Raw genomic sequence first — 24,260 nt, 5'->3', positions numbered from 1 at the left:
TCACCACTTTATCGAAATTGAATTGTGCCTTCAGCTTACAAAGCTAACTATAGTATTGAAATGATTTTCTTGAACAACTTATCGATTTACAGAAGAAATATTTAATGAAATGACGAAACTCATTGAATTTGTAGTTGTTATTGCAATTGCTGCGAAGTTTTGAGACCATGTCCTAAACCACGTAAATCATTGTTACTTTTTCGTGTTTCTTATTATCTACAACATTTCCTTAATATAATAGAACAAATTTTTAACAACGTCTGATAATGTCTTTACCAATATTGTAATTACCTACACGTATTTAAGTGATATTAGTTCGAAATTTGTTTGTCTGCATAGAAAATCTAAAACACTATGAACCACGATTCTACGTAAACTATAAATTATATTAGTGGATGCGTTACAAAACAATTGACACGACGATCTGATGCCTGTTGGTTGTAATTGTAGTAGGCGCGATGGGTATGTTAGACCTAGTACAATAGCCTATTGTTCAGGCAACGTGGACTAATGGAATACTCCTCCCCATTTACGACTAGATTAGGTACCTCTTATTGTCTCAGATGTAAGAACAAAGAAGTTTAAGAGAAAGACTGTTAAGCTAAAATCTAGTCTTGCTTTTGAATTCTTTTTTTATTAGTATTTCAATAAGTGTTATAGCATAGCACATGTTGGCTAAATTAGTTTTAAAATTTGTACAAATTAAAAAGCCTATGTGTTATTTTAGACACATCTACCCCTATTCCAAATTTCATACCGATCCCTTCAGCCGTTTTGACGTGATTGAGTAACAAACATACAAACTAACAAACTTTCGCATTTATAATATTAGTAAGATATGAGTGCAATGAACTTTAAAATAAGTAGGTACATATGTATAGTATTGTATATCTATCTAGTCATACCAAGTACACACAAAAGAGAACGCAAAAGCTACAATACTTGCAAGTTCGCAACTAATGTCATTGTTCTTGCTCAACAAAATAGGTATAACAACTATGTGGGTTCTTGTAACAAGAGCTTATTATACGTATAATATACATATAAGTAAGTTTATCCATAGCTATAATCACGTAGCGTTGTGCAAAGCGTTGTTTGGTAAGTAAAGAAAGTTTAAGATAAAAATTCATAATACTGCATTAATGTTCCGATTTTTCTTAAACGTTTTTCCAAGCTCGAATGGTTTTCTTAGTTGGAAAAATGTTAATTTCACACATTGAAGTTTAGTTAAACTAACATTAAGCAATGTGCATACAAATCTTTATTACGTTAGATTTTATATTATAGTTCGTACTTATATCACCTATATCATTAACTAACTACGGTACGGTACCTACATATATACTACAATAACGAACTACCTATAGTACCTATATTATTAACTAACTATATTTCATAATATAGTTAATACTAATTTCATAATTAATTTGTAAAGTAAATTAAACTGAATGATGGTGAACATTCAAACGACTAAAAGGTCACTAGGTTATAAAAGATTAACGAAGGTAATTAAAATAGTGACCAAAATCTATTCAACAAAAATTGAAATTGATGAAAGTTAGAAATTAAATGAAAACACTTCGTAAGACCGATCTTACGAAGGTTAAAATATTTTCAAACTAAAACTATAATTAATTTGAAATTACTGCAAAAGCTACTTAAATAATAGTGTGTTTTGTTTATAATTGTTTTAGCTAGCTTATTTCTTTGTCCATTATCTACTGAATCAGTCGACCCTTTGATCTATTTTTTCACACCTGTGAGGTTCCCAGACTTAAATAAGGGGTTATTTAAGGGAAAAAAGTTATAAACATTTTCTGATAGTTCGTTCTTGGCGTTATTCAAAAGAATGAAATTCACCGAAATAGATGAGAATGATGAGCAAAATTTTACAAAAGAGGTAATCAAAAGGTTTGTGGGATAAATTCTGTACCACCGACGGATAAATTCTATACAGCCTTCAAATCAATAACAGCCTATATAACAGTATTTTACTCGTACAATGCGAAATTAAGCCACGTAAATCTATGGACATGTAAAATTGATATTTTTTAAACAGAAACATCCTAAATTACCTCTTTAATACTCTTTATTTTAGAAACAATCTGAGGTATATCTAACGTGTAAATCTAATCTTTTATAAAAATCTAGCACATAAACTAAAGAAAACTAGTATTGACTGATCAAAATATTTTGTATACCTACCTACATAATCCATTCAACGATTGTAATTTAATTGATACAAATGACACGAAGATCTTCGGAGAAACTATATGTACTAACTTTGAAACTCGATAAATAACGAGCTTTTTGTTGACGTGGCGTGACAAATATTAAGACTGAGAATCAATTTGCCTAATGTCTTAGATCTAAATAAATAGTTCTAGAGCAAAACATTGTCGCTGAAAAAAAAACGTGCTAAATTTAATATGTGCCCCTTTGCTAGTCCTTCGGGGAATAAAAAGGCCGAAGTTAAGATATGTCTATGAATGACACGCGTATATTAAATCTTGTCCTTACTTGATATCTTTATATATATATAATATAATAATACTTCTCTGTCCATCCCCTTAAGTTCGACTACGAGATATTGCATTGCAAGTCTGACAACACATAATTCAGTGCTAGTACTTAAGTGTTATTAAATAAATACATAGTTAAATGCATTTATCTCACTCCCAAAGCACTTAATGCTTACGAGCAGCATTCCTTTTAATATGTGTCAGGGTGCCGTTTAATGTTGAAGTTACAAGAGTGAAAACACGGGAGCATCGGAAAGCTTGCGTTGCGAGGGCGGGCGCGGCTAGGCCCCGGGTACGCCAGTCGGGTCGAGCAGACGACCGTCGAGCAGTACTCTCCCGGCCGGCGCCCCGAGCGCACCACCGCACACGACGGGACCCGCCCGCCCCGCGATCTAACTTCGACGTCAACGGCATCGGCGTCTACAATGGACACAAACGGCATCGTTGCGTTTGATGGCGCTCGATCGAAAATGTGAAGTGATCCGATTGTGGTTCCGTGCCGTGTTCTTTGAATACGATATTATTATTTTTTTTTTTAAGTGTTTTTTTTTATCATGGAGATTCCCGGATTTGTTCTTGGCTTTAATGGTATGGGTTTGTTTTTGTTTAATATTTGTATTATTATTTAATAGGTGAAAAGCTGAATGAAATAAACAACACAACTATTAGAAAATATTATCTAGAATACAGTTAGAACATTTCGCAGTTTGAATACATTTTTTAGTAACGTTTTAATGCCGTATTTAATAAATTAAATGTAAATAACTAACTGCGTAATTAATGTCATACTCTCTAAAGCACTCAGGATCTGGGTACTTCATAAATTAATTTTTAATTCAAAGCCCGCTATAATGTAGAGACATGATAAGTTCAAGACGAAAAGCTTCCGGCCGTGTAATGGCTATTATAATTAAGTTATCTCTTCTGCCTCCAAGTCTACAAAATTCGGAACGAGCCATATTTAAAATTCCATAATAATTAGATTAGGCTAATATACACACATACGCTACACTAAATAGGTAAATTCTGTCTTTCTCTTTGCGGAAATCATTAAATATTTAATAACACAATATAATACATAATTAACAAGTAAAAAAATAATATATAGACGTCCCGGTTGCATTGCAATATTGATTTCAATAAAGTATTTCACGATTTCAAATAAGATTTCACACAAAACATCGGTCTGTAAAAATATTATAAAGTGCAAAAGTTACTTACCATTTGTTCAACATTTCCTTTTTCGTGATCTCAGCAATTTAATTTAATAAATTCAGATCCCGAATAACGTCCAAACAAAGTACGTTATTTTTATTAAGATTTATTTAATTTTCTTTTCACAAAAATCTTGAAGAAGAATGCGTACTAAATTACATACTTTCATCATTGCCCTTACTTTCTTTCATAGCATTTACTTCATTCCGGAACGTTATTAGGTTTTTTTGCAATTAGAAGCGACCATAAAGTTTAATGAACCATTACTTCCGCGCGGAGTTCATTTTTCTCCGTCTTTATAAACATAATCCATCACGACACTCAAACTTGAGTCAAATTTGATATTTTTTGTTAAATTCATGATGAAAGACATAAGAGAGAGAGAGAGAGATGAGGCCATAGTACCAAGTACATACTCGTGTCATGTGCTTACAAAATTATATGAACGCCTACAGATCTCAAAATAGCACGTCAGACATTTAGACAGGAGTAATGAGATTTATCTACATAATAAGATTAGCTTTCACACAAAACTTGAGTAGTACCCTCTTTGGCTGGTATTATCTAGTGCCCTCTTGAACTAAAACTGGAATAAATCTTGAAAATATGAAATGTAATGTAATGAAAGATATGTATTTTTTATTCTACGAATTTCTACTTACATCTCAAATTATGATGAAAACCGTTTACAAATTTACAAGCTTTCAACATATACGTAGATGTTACTGGTCATTACTGTCACTAGAAATTCTACTTTACAAAAGAATTCCATATTTATTCATACACCCTACAAAATGTTTTTGTTCAAATTTACATCGAACAAAAATAACGATGTTTTTAAAATAAGAGAAAATGATATAAGGAAAAATAAATACAAAGTTGTTTAATTGTACTGTTGCTGATAAAAGAGGAAACATACAATAGGAAAATAAGAGATAAAATAATAAATCTACAATGTTCGTTTGATAAAATAAAAACAAAAGCAAATGTTCCGCCATTACTGGAATATGGCAACACGAGCTGATATATTTATCCATTGTTTTATGGTTATGCTCAGTAAGTGTAAAATCTATGAAGCGTGTGCACAACAGGCGTTAACGTATTTTTAAACGTAAAGGGGTAGAACTGACCTTTCAAATGGCGAAATTATCACCCATACACTTGCAGATATTTGTAGGAATTAAACTCAAAACAAATACGAAGGTATTTCGAATACCAATTCCTTTAATTAACAGTTTCACACATTTATCTAACAGGGTGATAAGAGCGGCGTGTTGTTAATTATCCCCAAGGGAATACGTTTAAAATGCTCGATCATTTGATTGTGTGGTTTATTGCGAGTGTTGGGCATGAGGTCAATATATGTTTGGGAACAACCCGTCGATATCTTTATTCACATTGCTGACTTTGATTTTGGTATTTTATCCCATACTAGCTTCTGCTTATGACTTTGTGCGCATAAATAGGTGAAGCCGTTTTTCCGTTTTCGGTTAAATTTAGAGAAATCCTATCTTAGTGCTCCTCTACACTCCTTAAGGAATATACATGACAAGTTTTAGTTTCCTAGAGCCAGTAGTTTTAGCTGTGCGTTGTCGGTCAGTCAGACAGTCGCGCATTAATGGAAGAGTTTTATATCTTATACAGGTGAACCGATGTGCGTAATAATACAGACAAGGCTCTGAGTGGTACCTGACGGTTTGACGTGTTAACTAAGTTAATTAATCTTTAATTGTTACCTGAGATCATCGTTCCCATAAATAAGAGAAATACTGAGCACTCCTGTACCACAATATGGTTGTCCCTCTATTATAGTACTGTGATAGTATGGTAAGCGGACCACGGGTTAGGTAGACCTTACCTTTCACCCTTTTCTGATAAAAATATGATTGAAAATATCCTGTTTTAATATTGTCAGTTATTATGAGTACAATTAATTGACTTGGAGATTCTAAATATAATTATATTGCAAAGTTAGCGATGTAAATAATAACTTTATTAATATTAAGTTTGTTTATGTAAAATAGTAAGAAGTTTTGTTTGTGTAACTACAACAAAGAGTTAAATAGAATAATAATACTTCTAGCGTATATTTAGAAGTCTTGTTTACCAAACTTTTTATTTTCATTATGGTAGTTATCACGTCTCGAAGCAATTATCCTCAAGCCGCTATTGAAACAGGGAACGACGGTTCGCGTAAATTTTCAAGGGATTGCTCTTATTCCTCCCAAAAACACTTATAGGGTTGTTACCGAAATTGCTTGGAAAATTTAATTATTTCCGTAGTCTCCCCGTAGCCGGTGGGCTTGGTGTCAACTGTAGCCATTTGTTATTTTAAGGACAGCCATCCAATAAAAAAACGATTGCAGGATGTTGTGAGAAACCCGAGGAACTCCATTATTCCCCAAGGTCCCCAGCGCGATAGACAGAGGTGGTCAAATTAAAAGTCGAGTCCACTTTTGTCATATTCTATGAAACTGATTATAACTCATGAAATTCTGAGTGATGATGATTGTTTGATCAATCAAACTATATAGTTTTTAGGGTTCCGTAGCCAAATGGCAAAAAACGGAACCCTTATAGATTCGTCATGTCTGTCTGTCTGTCTGTCTGTCTGTCTGTCCGTCCGTATGTCACAGCCATTTATTTCCGAAACTGTTGGGCCTACATAGTTAAAACTTTGTAGGATGGTGTATTTCGGTAACCGCTATTCGAATTTTGAATAAAAATAAATAAATTTAAAAATTTAAGGTGGGCACTCCATACTTGGAACTGATTCAAAAAAAATTTAAAAGACATTAAGGTTTCTAAAACCACTTTTCGTCAAAATCAATCGTTTGAAAGTTAGACGCTTCCAAAGTGGAAAAATGAGTGTCCCCCCCCCCTCTAACTTTTAAAATAAGAGAGTGAGAAAACTGAAAAAAATATGTGCTGTAGATTTCAATAGAAACTAACAACGAAAATTGGTTTGAACGAGATATCATTATTAGTTTTTAAGAAATAAAACATTTTCAAAAACCGCAAATATAACTTTGTCGTTCATACAAACACTATGTAAAACCAAATTATTTTACAACTTTTATATTATGTCATCTACTTGCTGCTACGGAACCCTTCATGGGCGAGTCTGACTCGCACTTGGCCGGTTTTTTGGCAGTTTCTATGAAAAATTTTATTCACACTTTTCCTAAAAACCTGACTTGCTAGAAAAAAACTAAGCACAGATTCGTGATCAGCACATCCCATTTACTATAGGAGACCTATTAAACTTGTTAACGTTTAATTTACATAAAGCGATGAATTATATACATGAAGAGATATATCTTAATTCTCTGCATACTGTTTGTTACTTGTCATTTTTGACCTGAGCGTATCTTAAAACTGTGATTAGTTATTAATTTAGTTACGGACAGATGGGTAGAATCTGCATAATATTTGGTCGCCCAGCTCCGGTCCCAAAGGCAGTTGAGTGCGAGTGTTATTTTAATAAAATAAAACAGAGTAAAGTGTATTTTATCTAGAGTTTATTTAATAGTATTTATTTATGTTGTAACTGATAATTATTAAGTGTTAATGTAATTACTGTGAATTTCTACATTTCATAGTCTCAGAAATATGCTTTGTACTTAAGTACGTAGATTTCTGCCAAATCACGTTTGCACTCAGAAATCAATTTAGTGATGACTCTCAGAACCTTCACCATACCTTCGAGAGCACATAAACCCGCCACTCTGGTACGTTTGTGCACTTTAGTGTAATTTGTGGTTGCGACGACAGCTCTTAGTGCTGTCACATTGGTTGACCATTGAAAGCCTGTACATAAGCTCGTATATTGTAGTCTTATGTACGCTTAATGAATAGGTGTATTAAGAGTATTAGACAATAGACATGAACTATAAGTATAATATTATATTATAGGTTGACTAGACTTCTGTGTGATCCACAAACTGTTGTCTCGGGTGTATTTATGAAATCGTATTTTGGTAAACACACCCATGATTCAGCAGAATATCTTAGTGAGCGGCAACGTATAATAAAAATCACTATGTAGCTATCAAACTAATAATTGATTTCTACCATAATACGGAACTGTGGACTACCTAGCGATTTTACCGGGGCTCCGGCTTAAAGCAGGTAGGTCTGTACGGGATTGTATTTAGTCAGTAAGAGCCTGACACTCCCTTTCGTCTCGCCCAAGGCCTTATTTTCTCCCCTTAAAAATCATTTCTCCCTTTAATATCCAACAAACGTCCTAATGCGTTATTATTTATCCCTAATACATACAAATAATATTTAATGTTAAATGGATCAAACAATGTACAGCAGAAACAATTTCAAGTCAAACAAAGTTTGAAAATTGTTCTAGCCTTGAGTATTATATTCTCAGTACTGGTGAGTTACTGCTTGGGGTCAGAAGGCTGTTCCAGAAGAAATATTGATATTGCCTGTATTTAGTTGGACTAAACCTAACGTGGTTTTCTTAGGAATTACGAGGTGTGTACCTGAGACCTAAGTGAAAGGTTCAATCCTATGTTTTAAATCTTCGTAATTTGTTGATAAAAGAAAATTTTTGGGGCTTTATGAAAGCCCACGAAAAAAAGTGGTACGCATCAATGGAACTAGCTATTTGGAGCAATAGTTAATATGGCACTAAAGTTGTAGGATCCAAGATGTAGAAGCTATACAAGTTTGAAGATTCATCATTTTCATACATTTATTGCTTTCTAAAGGTGCTAGGAAACGCAAAATAATGATCGATATTGCTATATCGGTATTGTAAAAACTGTTAGGTTGACTGATAAAGAAAATTAATTTCGAAAATCTGATGATTATTCGCTTCGTATTGAAAGTATTATTTGTTTTAAATACATATCATAGCATACCTCAGCAGGTGGAATAGAAACAGAACATTTGTGGTAAAATACATTTGTCCTGTGGGACGGAAATTATAGAGCGCCACAAGCACGGACGGACACAACCCTTGCATACTTCTTGACCCTTCATACAAACACGCCGTTTAAGCGTACTCTAAACAGGGTGTTCTTAAACGGTTTTACTTTAACTTGCCCCGTTTGTAGGTATATTTGTTTGGGTCAATTTTAGTAATTGGAATTTCTACTATTTCTACCCCTTTCCTAACGACAGATCGATCTGATATTTGGTACACATTCTTAATATTGATGCAATATAAATAATATTATTTATTTATTACCACAACTAGCTCCGCTATGGATATCATACGAAACTAGATTGGTAAAAAAGAGGTCCCGTTTAATGTTAAAAGTATTTTTTATATATTACTATCTTCAGAAACACTCTAAAATTAAGGTTTATAGTTGATCTTCAGGTGTAAAAGCCCTGTTAATAACCCAACCTATATTTTAGTAAGAAACAAGACGCAAACCTCTCAGCTAGTTCAGTATTTACCGAACGGAAGCCACATAAAGGCAAACAACACATACATACAAACTGCAACCTATCGTATTTACTTACTAATTGCACGATTGATTACGTATGGTATTTGCGATCTTAACTCATGTCAATTCCAATATGGAGTATCTCATTTCATCACCAATAGGTATCACATCACATTACATTAACAGCCTTTAAGTGCCCACTACTGAGCAATATGGAGAAGGTTTGAGTATCAATATGCTGAAGTGTGATGTAGGCACCACGCCTGCTCAAGGCGGGTTGGCGATTTCAAACTTATAACTAGAAATTATAAGTTCAAGTTAGTTTCAATAGGTAGAGCTATAGATAGAGTGTTATTTAATCCGATATTAGATACTCAATAACTATTCACCATATTCAATGCCAGTCAGACTGCTGTATAGCTCTTTCAGTAAGTATATAGTATAAACCAAATAAGTTGTTTTGACTGGTTTACGTATATTACTAGTATATTTTTTATCTAGATTGAGGTCAATATTCATGCAGACAAATTATTTTACCAGTTATAGGTAAGTTACCAGCTTAACTGCAAAACTCTAAATCTTCGTAAAGATAATTCGTGCTAACAAAAAAAAAAGGAAAGTTTCAGGTTCCCAAGGGAATTACACTTAAAAGTTTTCCTCATCACTTAACCAACACAATGATATTTATTACAGCTGAAAGCGCGACAAGTCCTCGTATTCAGCGTAAAAATACGTGACTCAAAGTTTCAAATAAGTTTTACAATCCATTACTGGAGTCAATCGTAGACGGTGGGCGGCGACCTAATGGATTGTGAAATAAAACCCAAAACTTTATTTATTCCATCTCCAAAATAACCCGTTACCAATTACCATTACCAGTTCTGTTCTGTATCTGAATATTGTATTGTTTATATTTCAGAAGTAAGTGTCGGCCATTTTAATTTGTACTAGAAGCAAAATTTGCATTTAAAGCTAATAAACTTAAATTAATGAACACAAAAGTCTCTGAATATCGACAAATAATCTCAATAAATACTACAATTTATTACGGTTCAAGGGTTACACAATGATTCAGAAACTAAAATGAATTGAGTAAGGGAATCAAGTACCTTTTCCAATAGTAAATGGGTGCCATTATTAACACTACCTACCTAGTAAAATGGCGGTCGGTGGGTAGAAGTGAGACATCTCGGCCCAACCATTAATTCAACGTCACGTACTTATTGTAGGTACCTAGTGACTGGAACGACCTTCAAGAGATCTCGGGTAGCTGATACAAACACGATTAAAGCCATAAGATTTTCTTCTAAAACTCAAGAATATTTACGACTTACTGAGCATCCATTTTCAATCGAACATCCCCTAAGATATATTTGGCAAAGGTTTGATGTAGCTACTCAAAGATTTGTAAAGCTGCCAAGTCCATGACATGTGAAAAAAGATACGCCCAATTCAACTTCTATTTGAGGTTATTGTTCAGACGGAGGGAACATTTTTGAACCGACATTAAAAGGTTAAAATACAATATGGATGGCTCTATGGCACATCCAATGCAGTATATAATCACTAAGTGGTACTTTTGTAGCGCACGTTCATGTCTGTCTGATTTCCGATATTAAATTTCCAACTTTTGTTAGTTACACCTGTGCCGTAAAATTTATCGACGTACTAACTATTCCATAATCGATTCGACGGGAAATTCTGTGTAATGTGCTTTAAATCGCTTGCCAAATGAAATCATCATTTGGAAACTAGATTTTATGATGCACAAGGCTTGATGAATTATAATAATTAAAGATTCACTTTATATCTCGTTGTAACATTATTAATAATTTATTAATGAGGTTTTTATAAACATTTATTGTATTCTTTTATACTAATCCAGTTCACACAGTACCGTACATAAATCTCTTATGTGTCATGTAAAGTATATACTAAAATAAATATAGAACATTAAACTAAGCATTTAAAGAACCCAGTGTTCATTTGTTAGCTTAGTATCTGGGCAGTCTATCTCTTTGAAACCTTTACTAACGCCCCTATCCCCGATTTCGGTCCGCGCACCACTATTTTACTAAAAAAACTTTTAATCCGTTTCTTTATTTTATATCTCCAATGTACTAGATTTACCAAATACCACGATTAAAATGAATTAGATACCTACATAAGTGTTAGCGTCATGTCATTACTTTATTTAACAAAGATAGATAGGTACATTAAATGAAGAATATGTATTAAATACGGTGTTTTAATGGTATTATGTTTATGTTTTATATTGATATTTCATACTTGTTTTATTAGGCTTATCCATAATCAATAAAAAGCTAAGTAAATTTATGTTGAAAAGCTTTAGTTCTTATCATTTTTTAATCCCTCTGATTACAATTTGGACGTTTCTACTACTCCTCTAACATTCTGCTATAAGTGACTGACAGTATTTTTTGAACTTTCTTTTGTCTGAACACTTTAATAAGACACAGTTTTAGTAACAAAACAGTGGAACAGCTTTATAGTAAATGCAGTTGGCAAGTATTCAGACAGAACCATGAAATAATAATAATAAAAAACTTTTCGTTTACGAACAGAATATGCTTGGCAGGACTTATATTGGTTGGTATCCCTAATTTACTTTACCACAAGCGTCCTTGAGGTGGACGTAAACAAGTCGTACAAACACGTGACACCAATTCTAATTGACCAATTAGATGTTGCTGAGGCTGCGTTTGACGCGACCCGTGTCTCAGTGTTTACGTATGCATTACTGGTAGGCATTTAACTCGAAATATACATACGTATGTTCTATATATACATATGTATGTATGTATGTAGGTACTGTATATTTGAATACCCTTCGCTTCATCTATTGTATTATATAGCTACTATATTAAAGTGTGACTAGGATAAAGGAATTCGTTAATGAGATATTTTAACGAAATTGTAGTTTTTTTTCGATGTGTGTATAAGTATATAAGTTATTGTGATTTTAACGACACTGCGCGATGTGGTCTCTAAGAGATAAAGTCCTTTAGTTAATAAATAAAAAACTATCTTTGTTTTAATGTAATTATGTAATAATAAATAGGTATTCATTTTACGAATACAGTGCTTATTCTAATAGTCACAGATGATACTTTCACCTACCTGATGTGTAGTAGGTAGATAATTACAAAAATGTATGGTTGCGGCAGTATGAATGGAAGTAGCTTTAATACGGCCACATATGTAGGTATATGTATAAGGCTTATTATACAACGCAGTAACGTATAAAAATGAATCATTTTTCCCACACCATCAGTATATTTGTTGAGTGATTAAGGACGACGAGATAATGTGTTTTTCGTGTTTTGTATCTCAACGTTTTTAGGTCAGACCTATATCGATAGATATTATATTTTCGTCTCAATTTCATATCGAAGCGAAATTTTAATAAATGTATTTACATTGCCGTTCCAGTAATGTGTACGTATACACATGTCACTGGAACGATTGAACACGATTGAGCAGAGAAAGCGAATCGATGTTATAAGGAAATGGTACCTAAATATATTTTGAATTGGCGTAACTGTTTGCCAAGTTATGGAATAAATTTTATGATAATTTTGTTGCGATGTTTGAAACTAACATTATATGTAGGAAATGTAATCTTGCAAGGCAACAAAAGGCGATTAGTAGGGAATCCAAAAAAAATCGATTTCGTGAGATCTCATCCACTTTTAGCGAGATTAATATCGGTCTTTAATAATTTTACCGTAATCAGGTTGAATCATCAGATTAAACATTAACAGTCACATATCTATCCTATCCAATCTACCTTTACTCCTCAGTTAATTACCGAACTGATAAAGGTTATAAGATTTTCTCCACTCTATAAAATCGTTATCGATTTCATACAGATTTTATACAAAACATGTTAAAAGCAGCCTAATAATATCTGCTTTAAATTTTATTTTATATTAAACTAGCGACCCACCCCAGATTGACATGGGTGCAATGGTGATATATTATGCATTTATTATACATATAAACCTTTCTCTTGAATTACTCTATCTATTAAAAACACCGCATCAAAATCCGGTACGTAGTTATAAATATTTAAGCATATAAATGGACATAGGGACAGAGAAAGCGAGCTTTGTTTTATACTATATAGTGACTAAACAAGTAAACAATGACACGATAATACGTGCGACACAGAATGATCAATATTTGTTAATGGCTACCTACAAAACATAAAAGCAGACATATCGCGCAGCTTATCAGTGCAACAACATACGAGGCTTTTTAACTGTTCGAAAACAATTTTAATTGGAGATAAACACGAATAATGAAGTCAATGGTAAATGAAAGGCCCGAATATTTGCATTTCATTTTCAGCGATAACTCATGACGTTGTCGTGTCGTACTTTATAAATATTAGGTACAAACATACAGGTATGCGATATAAAAATGAACGTAATTTTGTTGTGTCCTGCATAACCAACCATTAACAAAACCTTTTTTGTTTAGCTTTTATAAGTTCTAATATGCCGAGTTGTACACGAGTACCTACATAAATGGTTTCAGTTTACAGCATAAATGTATACTATATGTACAAATGTAGTATATACTACTGAATGTGCCCGCGACTTCGCTCACGTAGAATAGTGACTTCGTATAGTTTTCCCGCGGTCAAGTTTCTCCTCCGTATATGATAGCGGTATAATGTGTAGTTAGCGCTATACTGACTCGACCTGTTAGTAATACTTATGTTTAAGTAAAATACTTTTTGAGTTTATCCCGGACAGACCGCCAAAAGTTCTAAATACTATTTTTGGCTTCGACTTCAAAAGTAAATAACGACTCAAGTAAAGTCTTTTAAAAAAATATTCGGTGTACACAGTTTCGACTTTCCTACAAATTTATTATACTCGTATGTATGTATAGACTTACTACTCCCGCGCGATTTCACTTGCTCTGTTCAATTCCTATTGATCGTAGCGTGATGTTTAATAGCCCATAACCTTCCTCGATAAATTTTCTTTCCAACACACACAAACTATTCATTTAGACTTTAGCGTATTCAAACAAACAAACAAACTCTTCAACTTCATATATTAGCGAAGATGTAGGTAGATGTACTGATGTATGGTTACTCATATTTCTGTATCTCCATATTCACATTACGTGATATCTTGCACGTGACATGACGAATTAACCGACTTACTTACTCCGTTTTATACGAGTAGGACGTCACACGACTGAGGAGCTTGGAAAATAATCGAGGCAGCAGACGTGTACAAGAATAACGCATGACAATAAAACTTATTGCTTTGTACCAAAATGTTCTTGGAGGAACTTCTCTAATTTCTAAACAAAGTACTAAAATCTAATATTACTGAATTACACCCACATTTTCACTATATTACCGGTAAGCTGAGACAAAAGTGTCTTAATACGATTTGTACACGTGTTTAAATAGCAGAGGTTTGCGCATAAAAAATTATGACACATATTAATAAATTGTGTTATAGTGCTGATGCCTCTAAAAAGTTTAAGGCAATTGTGTAAGAAAATGTGTTGCTTTGACCTCATTTATAGCAACTGTTCATAAAGCCTTACCATAAGGGTTACCGGGGCTCCAGCTCGAAAAGCAGGAGTAGGAACGCACTCTCGCCTTGCCCTCGCCCAAGGCAGGGCAAGTCATCATAGAACGGTCCCCCCCCCCCCTCAAAAAACCCTACATAAAAAATAGAACTCAATTATTATCACGCATCGAAGTGTTTTACTAAAAGTTAAAATAATCAGTAAACAACTCAACCTTAACACACGGGGCACGAGTTCGACAACTTTGTGAATGTTAGGACCAAGTTTAAATGGAACAACGTTTCAGTTTTTACCTTTGTTAGTTCCCAATGAAACTCACTTCACTTCACACGTGTAGAGAAAGAATTCTCTCGTTTAATATAATGTACATTATTTATTGTGGTGTTCCTAATGTACTGGTACTATAATATTGTACTTATGTATAGCTTAAGTTATGTTAATTATGCAATATGATTATTAACCCAAAGCCTATATTCCTAGAAAACTAACCCCAAAAATGGAATCTTATTGGTAATCTCATAATATGGCAGTACCGCAAAATACTCTAGCTGGAGTATCACGACTGATGAGTGTGAGAGAACAGCTTATTTTTAAGGAGGTTCGTAGAAGGATACAGCTTGGCTGGGTAGTATATAGGAAACTCAATCGAGTCACTTCGTACATATACTGTAAAACTTGAACACAAAAGTCTTCAACGAGTGCGTCCTACCTACTCCTACCAGTAATGAAATCGGGGGCCGAGATGTGAACAATGCGATTGGTCCACTAATATAAAGTCGCGCAGCGAACTAGGGAGAGGGCTATGTTCCATGTCTCTTTGAAGGCTCGAATCCGAAACGAATTGTATTTGACAGAGAACGAAAGTAAGATCCAACTATTATGAAAGCGTCGACATACGAGTGTTATAAAAAAGTAATAAAGAGTTTAAAAAAAGTAAGTTATACAAAATGGTCTAAAGCATAGCCACTACACCATTTTGGTATATTCATGGTTTAAACAGCTTTTGTCCCGACTCCAAAGAAATGAACCCAAAATTTTTCATTATTTCTTATCTTCCATGTCATTTGTCATCGATAAATATTTTATACGCGGTACAGATACGCGGCCCATTTTGTCACCATTTGCCAGTTTCTTGGCACATCATTTTCTTTTCTAACTTGGCAGCAAAAACAATTGAGTGGGTATCGACTATCTATCAATCATTCTGTTGTTAATACCAGGCAGAATGGTATCTAGATAAGTTTTATTTTTAATAAAATATACATATAAGTCCGACTGTGCTCTCAATTGTGACATAATGTAAAACGGCTTGTATAATAATAATGAGTAGGAGAACGATACAAATGGTTATATCTGCTGGTTATGCCTGGCATGACTGGCCAAATAGGATCATTATTGACGAGCGGTTGTCCGCGGCGATGACTTGCAAATCCAGCGGCTCTAAACCCAAAATCATTATTATTATAATCCAGTAATCTTTCTGGGTTTATCCCAAATTGGTGTAAATGAGAATAAAATATAGGCATACAATATGTAGCCCAGGCGTTAGTGTCCATAGGCACTAACAGAGTTTCCTACTTTACCTTTGGGACACGAAAAAGTTGTCAAGCAAAACTTTGCTGAAAAGCAATTTTGTTTCACCGAAAACTCTCTAGCTTCGCAAAATTTGTTTATTTATTAAACGACGCAAAAGTTCTAATAATCGATGGAGATAGGTACCATGTTATCACTTTTTAATTTTATACTTGTATTTACTGTTAACATTGTATTTGTTATTCAGACTGTACTTACAATGAGTGATTCGTACAATTTAGAATATTTTTACAAGACTCTTAATCTTGACTGCCTCGTTGGTCGACTGACCGCAAGTGGGACTGCCAGACAAGGGTTCTCGGGTTCGATTTCCGGTACAGGCAAAATATTAGTAAGCGTTTTTTGGATTTTCGAAAATTTCTCAGTAGTAGCACGGAGTCTGGAATTGTGCCCAGTATATGGTAATAGGTTCATCCACTTCGGGGATAAAAGGCGTGACGTTGACTCTTAATTATATATAATATAATATTTGTAACATAGCTAGTAAAGAAAAGCTAGATCTAGTTTCTGCCTAAACTGTCAGAGAACAAAAGTCGTAATGTTACATCGTGTTATTGGATTTCTTGTTGCTGAGTTCGCAACATTTGTATCTACCAGTTAGGGTAATGCGTAATGCTTACGCCCTCAATTTACTAGATTGACGACATCAATCTTCGCTGCGGCTAATGATAATGCCATGGTAAACATACAATGGCAGACGGAATTATTGGTAGAGCTACTAAAACATACATAATCTTACAAGTTAGTAACATAATACATGTTTTACTTCTTATCGTAATTAGAACTTATACTCTAGCCTACAAAATAACTATCTATTATATAAAAATAAGTCGGGTTTTCCTTCCTGGCGCTATAACTCCAGCAAGCACCAATTTCCACGGCTTTTCATTGTTGGAAAGGTCTCGGGCTCCGCGAGGTTTATAGCAAAAAAAAACCAAGAAAAGCAGGAAATCAGGAAAAATCATTGGTGGCAAAACGGATTGCTAGTTTGCATATATATAAGAAGGTAGAATGCAATATTACCTGATAAAACACATAGTGAAAGAATAATCACGGTAAAAAAAAATGACAAAATAATAAGAATAAATGGCATGTTATTGTGAAACATATTCATACTGCGTAGAATATTATGTAGATTACGCAAGCTCTTGAAAAATATAAGGACAGTCTAGACGACGTACGAGGTCAAACAAACCCGACAGAATGTGTGTTTGGTGATCCAAGTGGCGGGAAAGTGCTATTATATCATGTTTCTGCAATATAAAGTGTCTCGATGGATATAGATCTTTGTGTTTACCCTCTTAGATTCGACATTTCTCCTCATCATCCTCCCTTGGAATACTTTTTTTACTAAACAAAGCCCAAGTGGTGTGGAATACCTCTTTTTTTTGAGGGGGGAAAATCATCCAATGACTTCTCCCGCCTTGGGCGAGGCAGGAGGGAGTGTCAGACTCTTACTGACTAAAAACCACCCTTTTCATACTCCTGCCTTTTGATCCGGAGCCCCGGTAACCCGCTAGGTAGTCCGCAGCTCCGGACTTAGAGTTGGGTTTTCCACACGCAAAACCCAAGTAAGACCCACACTTTGTAGGCAATTTGGTGATCACAGTTAAGTCATTCTAAACTTACTGCGTATCCCGCGATAGCAGGTTGCGCTTTTAAAACATACCTACATCCATGCATTTGATCACTATATGAATTAAGTCATTTTTATGTTTCAGATGCCTGCTCAAGCTGCACTAAAGGAACAACAAATATATTAATGTGAACACGAAGCTCATTTTTCTTTCCGACTTCTGGGAGCAAGCAGACAATATGGGGATCATTATACGTAAGTATTGTTTTAGCTTTACTCTCATAAGACTCTACTAGGATAGCAAAATGCCCCTTAGATGAACCGCGATACTAATTGAACTTGCTTCAAGTAGTTATCATATCATCGGGCCTTTTATTCCTTGTCAGCAGAGAGTCAGCGCAATTTACACGTAACGTTAAATTTTGACCAATTATAAATCTATTGTCAATTATGAATAAGTAATAGGACGAGCTTTTCCAAACAATACCATTCCAGATTCTGAAATACTATTTCTGGGAATTGTATAAGTCTACAAGCTTCTGCCCGTGACTTCGTCCGAGGAAAATTAAAAAATTTGGAGTTGTACTACCCCTAACATTTAGGGGATGAAAAATAGATGTTGGCCGATTCTCATAGATACCGGATAAGCACGAAAAAAAACATTAAAATCGGTCGAGGCACCGAAAACTGTGACACGAGAATTTTATATATTAGATAATATTTATAAACAGTACAAGGGGATACAAAAGGTCCGATGATGATGAAATAGATTATTTTATATGAGTATGTATACGTATCTTTACCAGTAATACAAGTGTATTTATGTTTTTTTTACAATGAAAACTAAAAGAGATTGTGTGTGTACAGGCTACACGGTGCGCACCAGCGCCATGGTGCTGGTGATGGTTGGAGGAACTACTGCCAGGGTCGCCGGCAAGATGGGAGGCTACTCCAATAAAAAAGGGGGTAAATATTTTATTTCTATTAATATTTCGAGTCTACTAATCCATTTAACATATGTTTACCTTTATTTTTTGTTAATCTAATCAACGTTTACTAAATTCCACTTTTCATTTTCTTTGAGTATAGTAAAATACACTAATTATATACACCGTATCGTAATGTGAATTCATGGCACAGTTCGAAAACCTAAAATATTTAAAAATCATTTGGTTTCTACTAATAATATCAAAGGTTTCTACATAAATAACAAAAACTTCAGATGAAAATAAATGCAACAGAGAATGCTAAGTAAGTACGAGCAAGTCGTCACAACGGGGGGCATGTCACAAAAAATATATGGAAAACATTGCTACGACGACGCAACGAATAAATGGAACCTCGCTCTTACAAGTTTATGTAAGAATCTTGTAATAAATAAAACAAAGCCGGCGTGAATATTTAGTCCCAAATAAATGTATATCGACAATTCAAAGCTTGAAGAATTCTAGCGATGTGAACGTTTCGTAAGACTAGCGCAAATAGTACTTGGATAAATAATGCCACTCTGTGAAAAATAAATAGATTGGCTTGGACTATTTTGTTACCTTGTTTATTTTGTGTGAGGACTAACTTGTTTTGTTCTGAATTGTTCTTTAAAACACCTACCCAAAACTATACTATTGTTTGCAACAACAAACCCATTGTATTTTTGACCCAATGAAACTATTCTAGGTTTCTATTGAATAAATCTAGATTTGAAAAGAGACCTCTAAGTTTGTTCCGGAATTTCTTCTCAGAGCATCTAGTTATTTAAGAGATTGTCGTGTAAAAGAGCTACATTGTAACCTATTTGCAAAAATAAATATCATTTATCATTGGAAGAAAGGAAGGTCAACTTGAGAAGTATGAAATCTGAAAAAGAATAGCCCAGCAGCCAAGATGCAGACAGCTAATTTATTACATTAAAATTTAAACTAATCAGCTGAATTCAAAATTAGTTGTGAACCCCTGTTTGTGATCCCGTAGTAGTTGCATGAGGGAGAGTAAGATTAATGAGTTATTAATATGTCCACATCACGCAAACGTGAGCCCTAAATTAATTAGATTGTGTATCATTATGGCGTGATGTTTTGGACTTGCACAAAAGTAATAATTTTTAAGTATTCACATTACAATTACTCACATTACTTTATATTATAAAGTTAATTAAAAGTATAATGTTTTTGAAGTACACATGCAATTAATAACTAATTAATAAGTTATTACCCACTGGTAGGTGAGTAGTCAGTGCCACAAGTTTTAAAACAAAATTATTCATTACAACCTTAATACGTAGATACCTTATATTAAGCTATATCGATTAGTCAGTGAGTCATATAGGTATACAGGGTGTCCCTGAAATCGACGTCCAACGGGCACTAGATGATCAGCAAGGTTCCAACTGTTATCAGAAAAATATAAAAAAAAATCTAAGTCCTACAGTTTTTAAATTACAGTGACTTATGTGTTATCCACGAAAAAGTACACCCTGTGCCAGTCTTTTGACTCTTGTAGCTACAAATCTTTATTTTTTCGTCTGCAGTCTTCCTTACATTATCCTGAATAGTGCTCCAGTAATACGGAATCATAAATTCTTAGCCAACTGCTTTAGATTGGAAAACATTGTTAGTTTTAGAGAAACCAAATACTCTGAATAAAATTTTCACCTTACTTTAAGTGACTGTACTGAATAAATTATGTATTGCGCTAGTAGTGGCAAATTTCACCAAAGTTGGCGCATTTAATAAGGATTCTAAAATGGTATAGCACTTTGCACATTATTTCTTAAATTCGACACAAAAAAAGATTTTTCAACGAAACTCGGTTTCGATGAATTTATTTGAACTTACTAAAAATTCTTCTAGTGTACTCAAATCATACGTTATAACCTCGTATGCACTAGACAACACTTTGCACGCGATTTGTTATCATCATGTTGATAATCAGCGAGGATCTCTTGTCAAACAATATTGTCTACTCATGATTTCGCTTGCAGCTTTCGTTGGCAATATTAATAGACTTACTAGAGGAACTGATGTTGTGTATCATGTTTCACTAAATAATATTGAATGATTGCAATATGATGTTCATAGTACATCAAACACATTATCAAATGTGTAGTAAAATCAAAAGGAACGGACGCGGCAGATTCATGTACACAGCATATCGACGCGGTAGTGGTATGGTGTACATGAGCCCTTACGCACAATTACTCGTCATATCCCCATCAAAAAAAAAGAAATGGGTGAATCCTCCGATTAAGTTACGTGTTCATGCCTTGTGATCAAATGCGGGATGAAGCATCAAATATTCTTTAGTTTGTCGAGAAAGAGTTATTTGCACCGTTGCAAGGAATTGCAGGTAAAGCAAAAAATAATTTAAAAAAGAAATAATCAAATCAACGCCAAAAAGCCAGTGCTCAGCTAAAATGCCGAAGCCCGGGTACGATGGCTCGAGATCACAACACCAGTTCTTCTAGCGATAATATTGCCGACGAATGCTGCAAGCGAAATCACGGGTAAACAGACAATGTTGTTTGACAAGAGATCCTCGCTGATTTTCAACATGATGATAACAAATAGCGTGCAAAGTACTGTCTAGTGCATACGAGGTTATAACGTATGATTTGAGTACACTAGAAGAATTTTTAGTAAGTTCAAATAAATTCATCAAAACGGAGTTTCGTTGAAAAATCTTTTTTTGTGTCGAATTTAAGAAATAATGTGCAAAGTGCTATACCATTTTAGAATCCTTATTAAATGCGCCAACTTTGGTGAAATTTGCCACTACTAGCGCCATACATAATTTATTCAGTACAGTCACTTAAAGTAAGGTGAAAATTTTATTCAGAGTATTTGGTTCCTCTAAAACTAACAATGTTTTCCAATCTAAAGTAGTTGGCTAAGAATTTATGATTCTATATTACTGAAGCACTATTCAGGATAATGTAAGGAAGACTGCAGACGAAAAAATAAAGATTTGTAGCAACAAGAGTCAAAAGACTGGCACAGGGTGTACTTTTTCGTGGATAACACATAAGTCACTGTAATTTAAAAACTGTAGGACTTAGATTTTTTTTTTATATTTTTCTGATAATATGTAGTTGGAACCTTGCCGATCATCTGGTGCCATTTGGATATCGACTTACGGGACACCTTGTATACAAAAAACTTGCCAACCAATTCATAACCTCCTCATTTCTTTGAAATCGGTAAATTACGTTTCTTTCTAAATTACGTTTATTTGTTTTTTAATTATTACTCCTTAAACAGTACAGTAAATTATCGACTACGATACAAAATGTACAATGTAGTTAAATTGAACTGTCCATACACGAGCCTGCGGATATACGAGTAACTAGTAGGTTTCATATTAACAGCAAATCTGTTGCTAATGTATTCGTATTTTGTTACATTAATTACGACCTCATTTTAATGCGTCGCTTGTATTCACATTACAATTGAGTATTATTTATTGTCTGCAGGAAAATCGACAAGCGGCATCAACGAGGAGATAATCTGGATTAGTATAAGCATGGCGATCGCTATAGCTGTTCTTATAGCTATCGCGCTGTGCTACATACTTAAGGAGAAGTGTATGAAGCGCAAGGCCTACAGGGACCAGTCATGACGATACCAGGAGGAGTTCGCGAAGCACGCCCTCGCGGACTCCCTCACCGACCTCGACTTCGAGCTACCTGCCTACACTTTATACCCTCAGTATTCTCCCGACGGCAAAGAATACTTCTACAATTTCCATCGCTTCTCATACATACGCAATAGCTTCAAGCTACCACCCAAAGACTACCCGATAAAAACTAAAGAAGACATCTACATTAACGCGTGATAATGCCTCCAGTGTATATATGTGTGTGTTTAGATATATTTAATGTAATGTAACATAGTTCCATGTGAATGTAAGTGAATGTTTAGAAATTATGTATAGACATCGAATGATTGTGTGTTATTAATATTGCATGTATCTACTGAATCGAACTAATGTTACGTATATCACCACTGTATCATGACCTATATAATAAAATAAATATTGACTTCAGTTTTCAGAAATCAAATAAAATGGTTATATACCAAAGTTAAAAATATGTTATAAAATGTGGAAAGTTCGGGTGTTCCAATACTATGTGGATAGTGAGTACAATTTGTACATAAAAAATAAATATTTTCATCGACAAAGGGTAGTACTGATATTTCACCCAACTGTGATAGAATACTGGCTCGAAATTTCGCATAGAAATATCGTTTCCTTTGAAGTATGCCGTACTTCCTTGGTCGTAGAGCACACTTTGTGTTTGTTGAGCTCATAGTAGCCCGTAGCAACGAAAGGACGCTATGATTTACTCGTACCACGTTTTCACACCATGTTCTATAAGATTCTGCTTTGATTGTTAATACAAGATGCTTGCGATCTGATATTCTCTGAACCAATCTTAATCTGCAGATTTAATAATTTGTGGATATTAATCAGAATTATAATTTATTATTAAATCATAAATGATAAAATTGAATGTTCTAATTAATACAGGAATTTTGTAATGAAAAGTATTAATAAGTACTTACGTATTAGGTGATTGTACGTGCCAAATTACAAATTATATTTTCTGCATTTGGTTAAAAAAATAAGGACGAGTGGCAATTTTACGTTCAATCCCTGAATCAGGTAAATTTTATTATTATCACTAGATTTTTCGATAAAATCTACGAATTTTAAGATTTAGTTTTGCAATCCTAATATATATTCATATATAAGAGCCATGGCCTGCGAGCCCCATATTTTAAGGTAAGCGTGCACAGGCCCATATCGTGCGCATCGCATGCAACGGATTTTAGTTTGTCTTGTATAGAAACTCATACAACTGCGTCCACTGATCCGTATCGTACGGACCGCAACATCAATAATACCTACATGCGATGCGTACCGATGACGTCAAACGCAATGCGTGCGATGCGTGCGACCTTTACACACCTTTGCTACCTGTTATCAGCCAAAGTAACCACAGAAAAATGGTGTTTTTTTTTAAATAACGTATGTCTGGGCCTCGCGGGCTCTCGCTCTATACATATAACAAAAGTAAATAGATGTAAGGTAATGTCAAATGTTTATATTTAACATGAACTTATTTTCATCATTGTAATCAATGCCAGGCATTTGTAATAAATTAATTAATTGACCAAACGTAACTTGTATTAAATAATATACGATAATTTTTTTTTAGAAAACAACAAAATAAATGAGATGTGTATAATTTGGATACTTATTTATTAAAATACTTAAACAAACCTTTTCCTGTTTCGATTAACATGATGTAGATTCAAATAATATCTTTTGATATCTACTAATATCTAAAGATATTATTTT

The 24,260-nt window shown here is 34.1% G+C and overlaps 1 protein-coding gene across 1 annotated transcript; it reads left to right on the top strand.

The window, feature by feature from the left end:
• The first annotated feature begins 2,829 nt into the window (after positions 1 to 2,829).
• LOC118264664 (uncharacterized) lies at positions 2,830 to 24,147 on the top strand. Its single transcript, XM_035577250.2, has 4 exons — positions 2,830 to 3,110; positions 18,049 to 18,158; positions 18,771 to 18,869; positions 22,369 to 24,147. Exons 2-4 carry the CDS (start codon positions 18,143 to 18,145, stop codon positions 22,512 to 22,514), a joined length of 261 nt encoding a protein of 86 aa, XP_035433143.1. The 5' UTR covers positions 2,830 to 3,110; positions 18,049 to 18,142; the 3' UTR covers positions 22,515 to 24,147.
• The last annotated feature ends 113 nt before the right edge of the window (positions 24,148 to 24,260 follow it).

The sequence above is a fragment of the Spodoptera frugiperda genome, chromosome 26, assembly GCF_023101765.2.
Source record: "Spodoptera frugiperda isolate SF20-4 chromosome 26, AGI-APGP_CSIRO_Sfru_2.0, whole genome shotgun sequence".
Taxonomy (NCBI): domain Eukaryota; kingdom Metazoa; phylum Arthropoda; class Insecta; order Lepidoptera; family Noctuidae; genus Spodoptera; species Spodoptera frugiperda.
The sequence above is the reverse complement of the archived record's forward strand: the minus strand, read 5'-3'. Positions and strand labels throughout refer to the sequence as shown.

Excerpts from the sequence above, each read along its gene's own strand:
- LOC118264664 (XM_035577250.2), top strand. Across the intron at positions 18,870-22,368 it reads CTACTCCAATAAAAAAGGGG|GAAAATCGACAAGCGGCATC; the intron begins GTAAATATTTTA and ends TATTGTCTGCAG.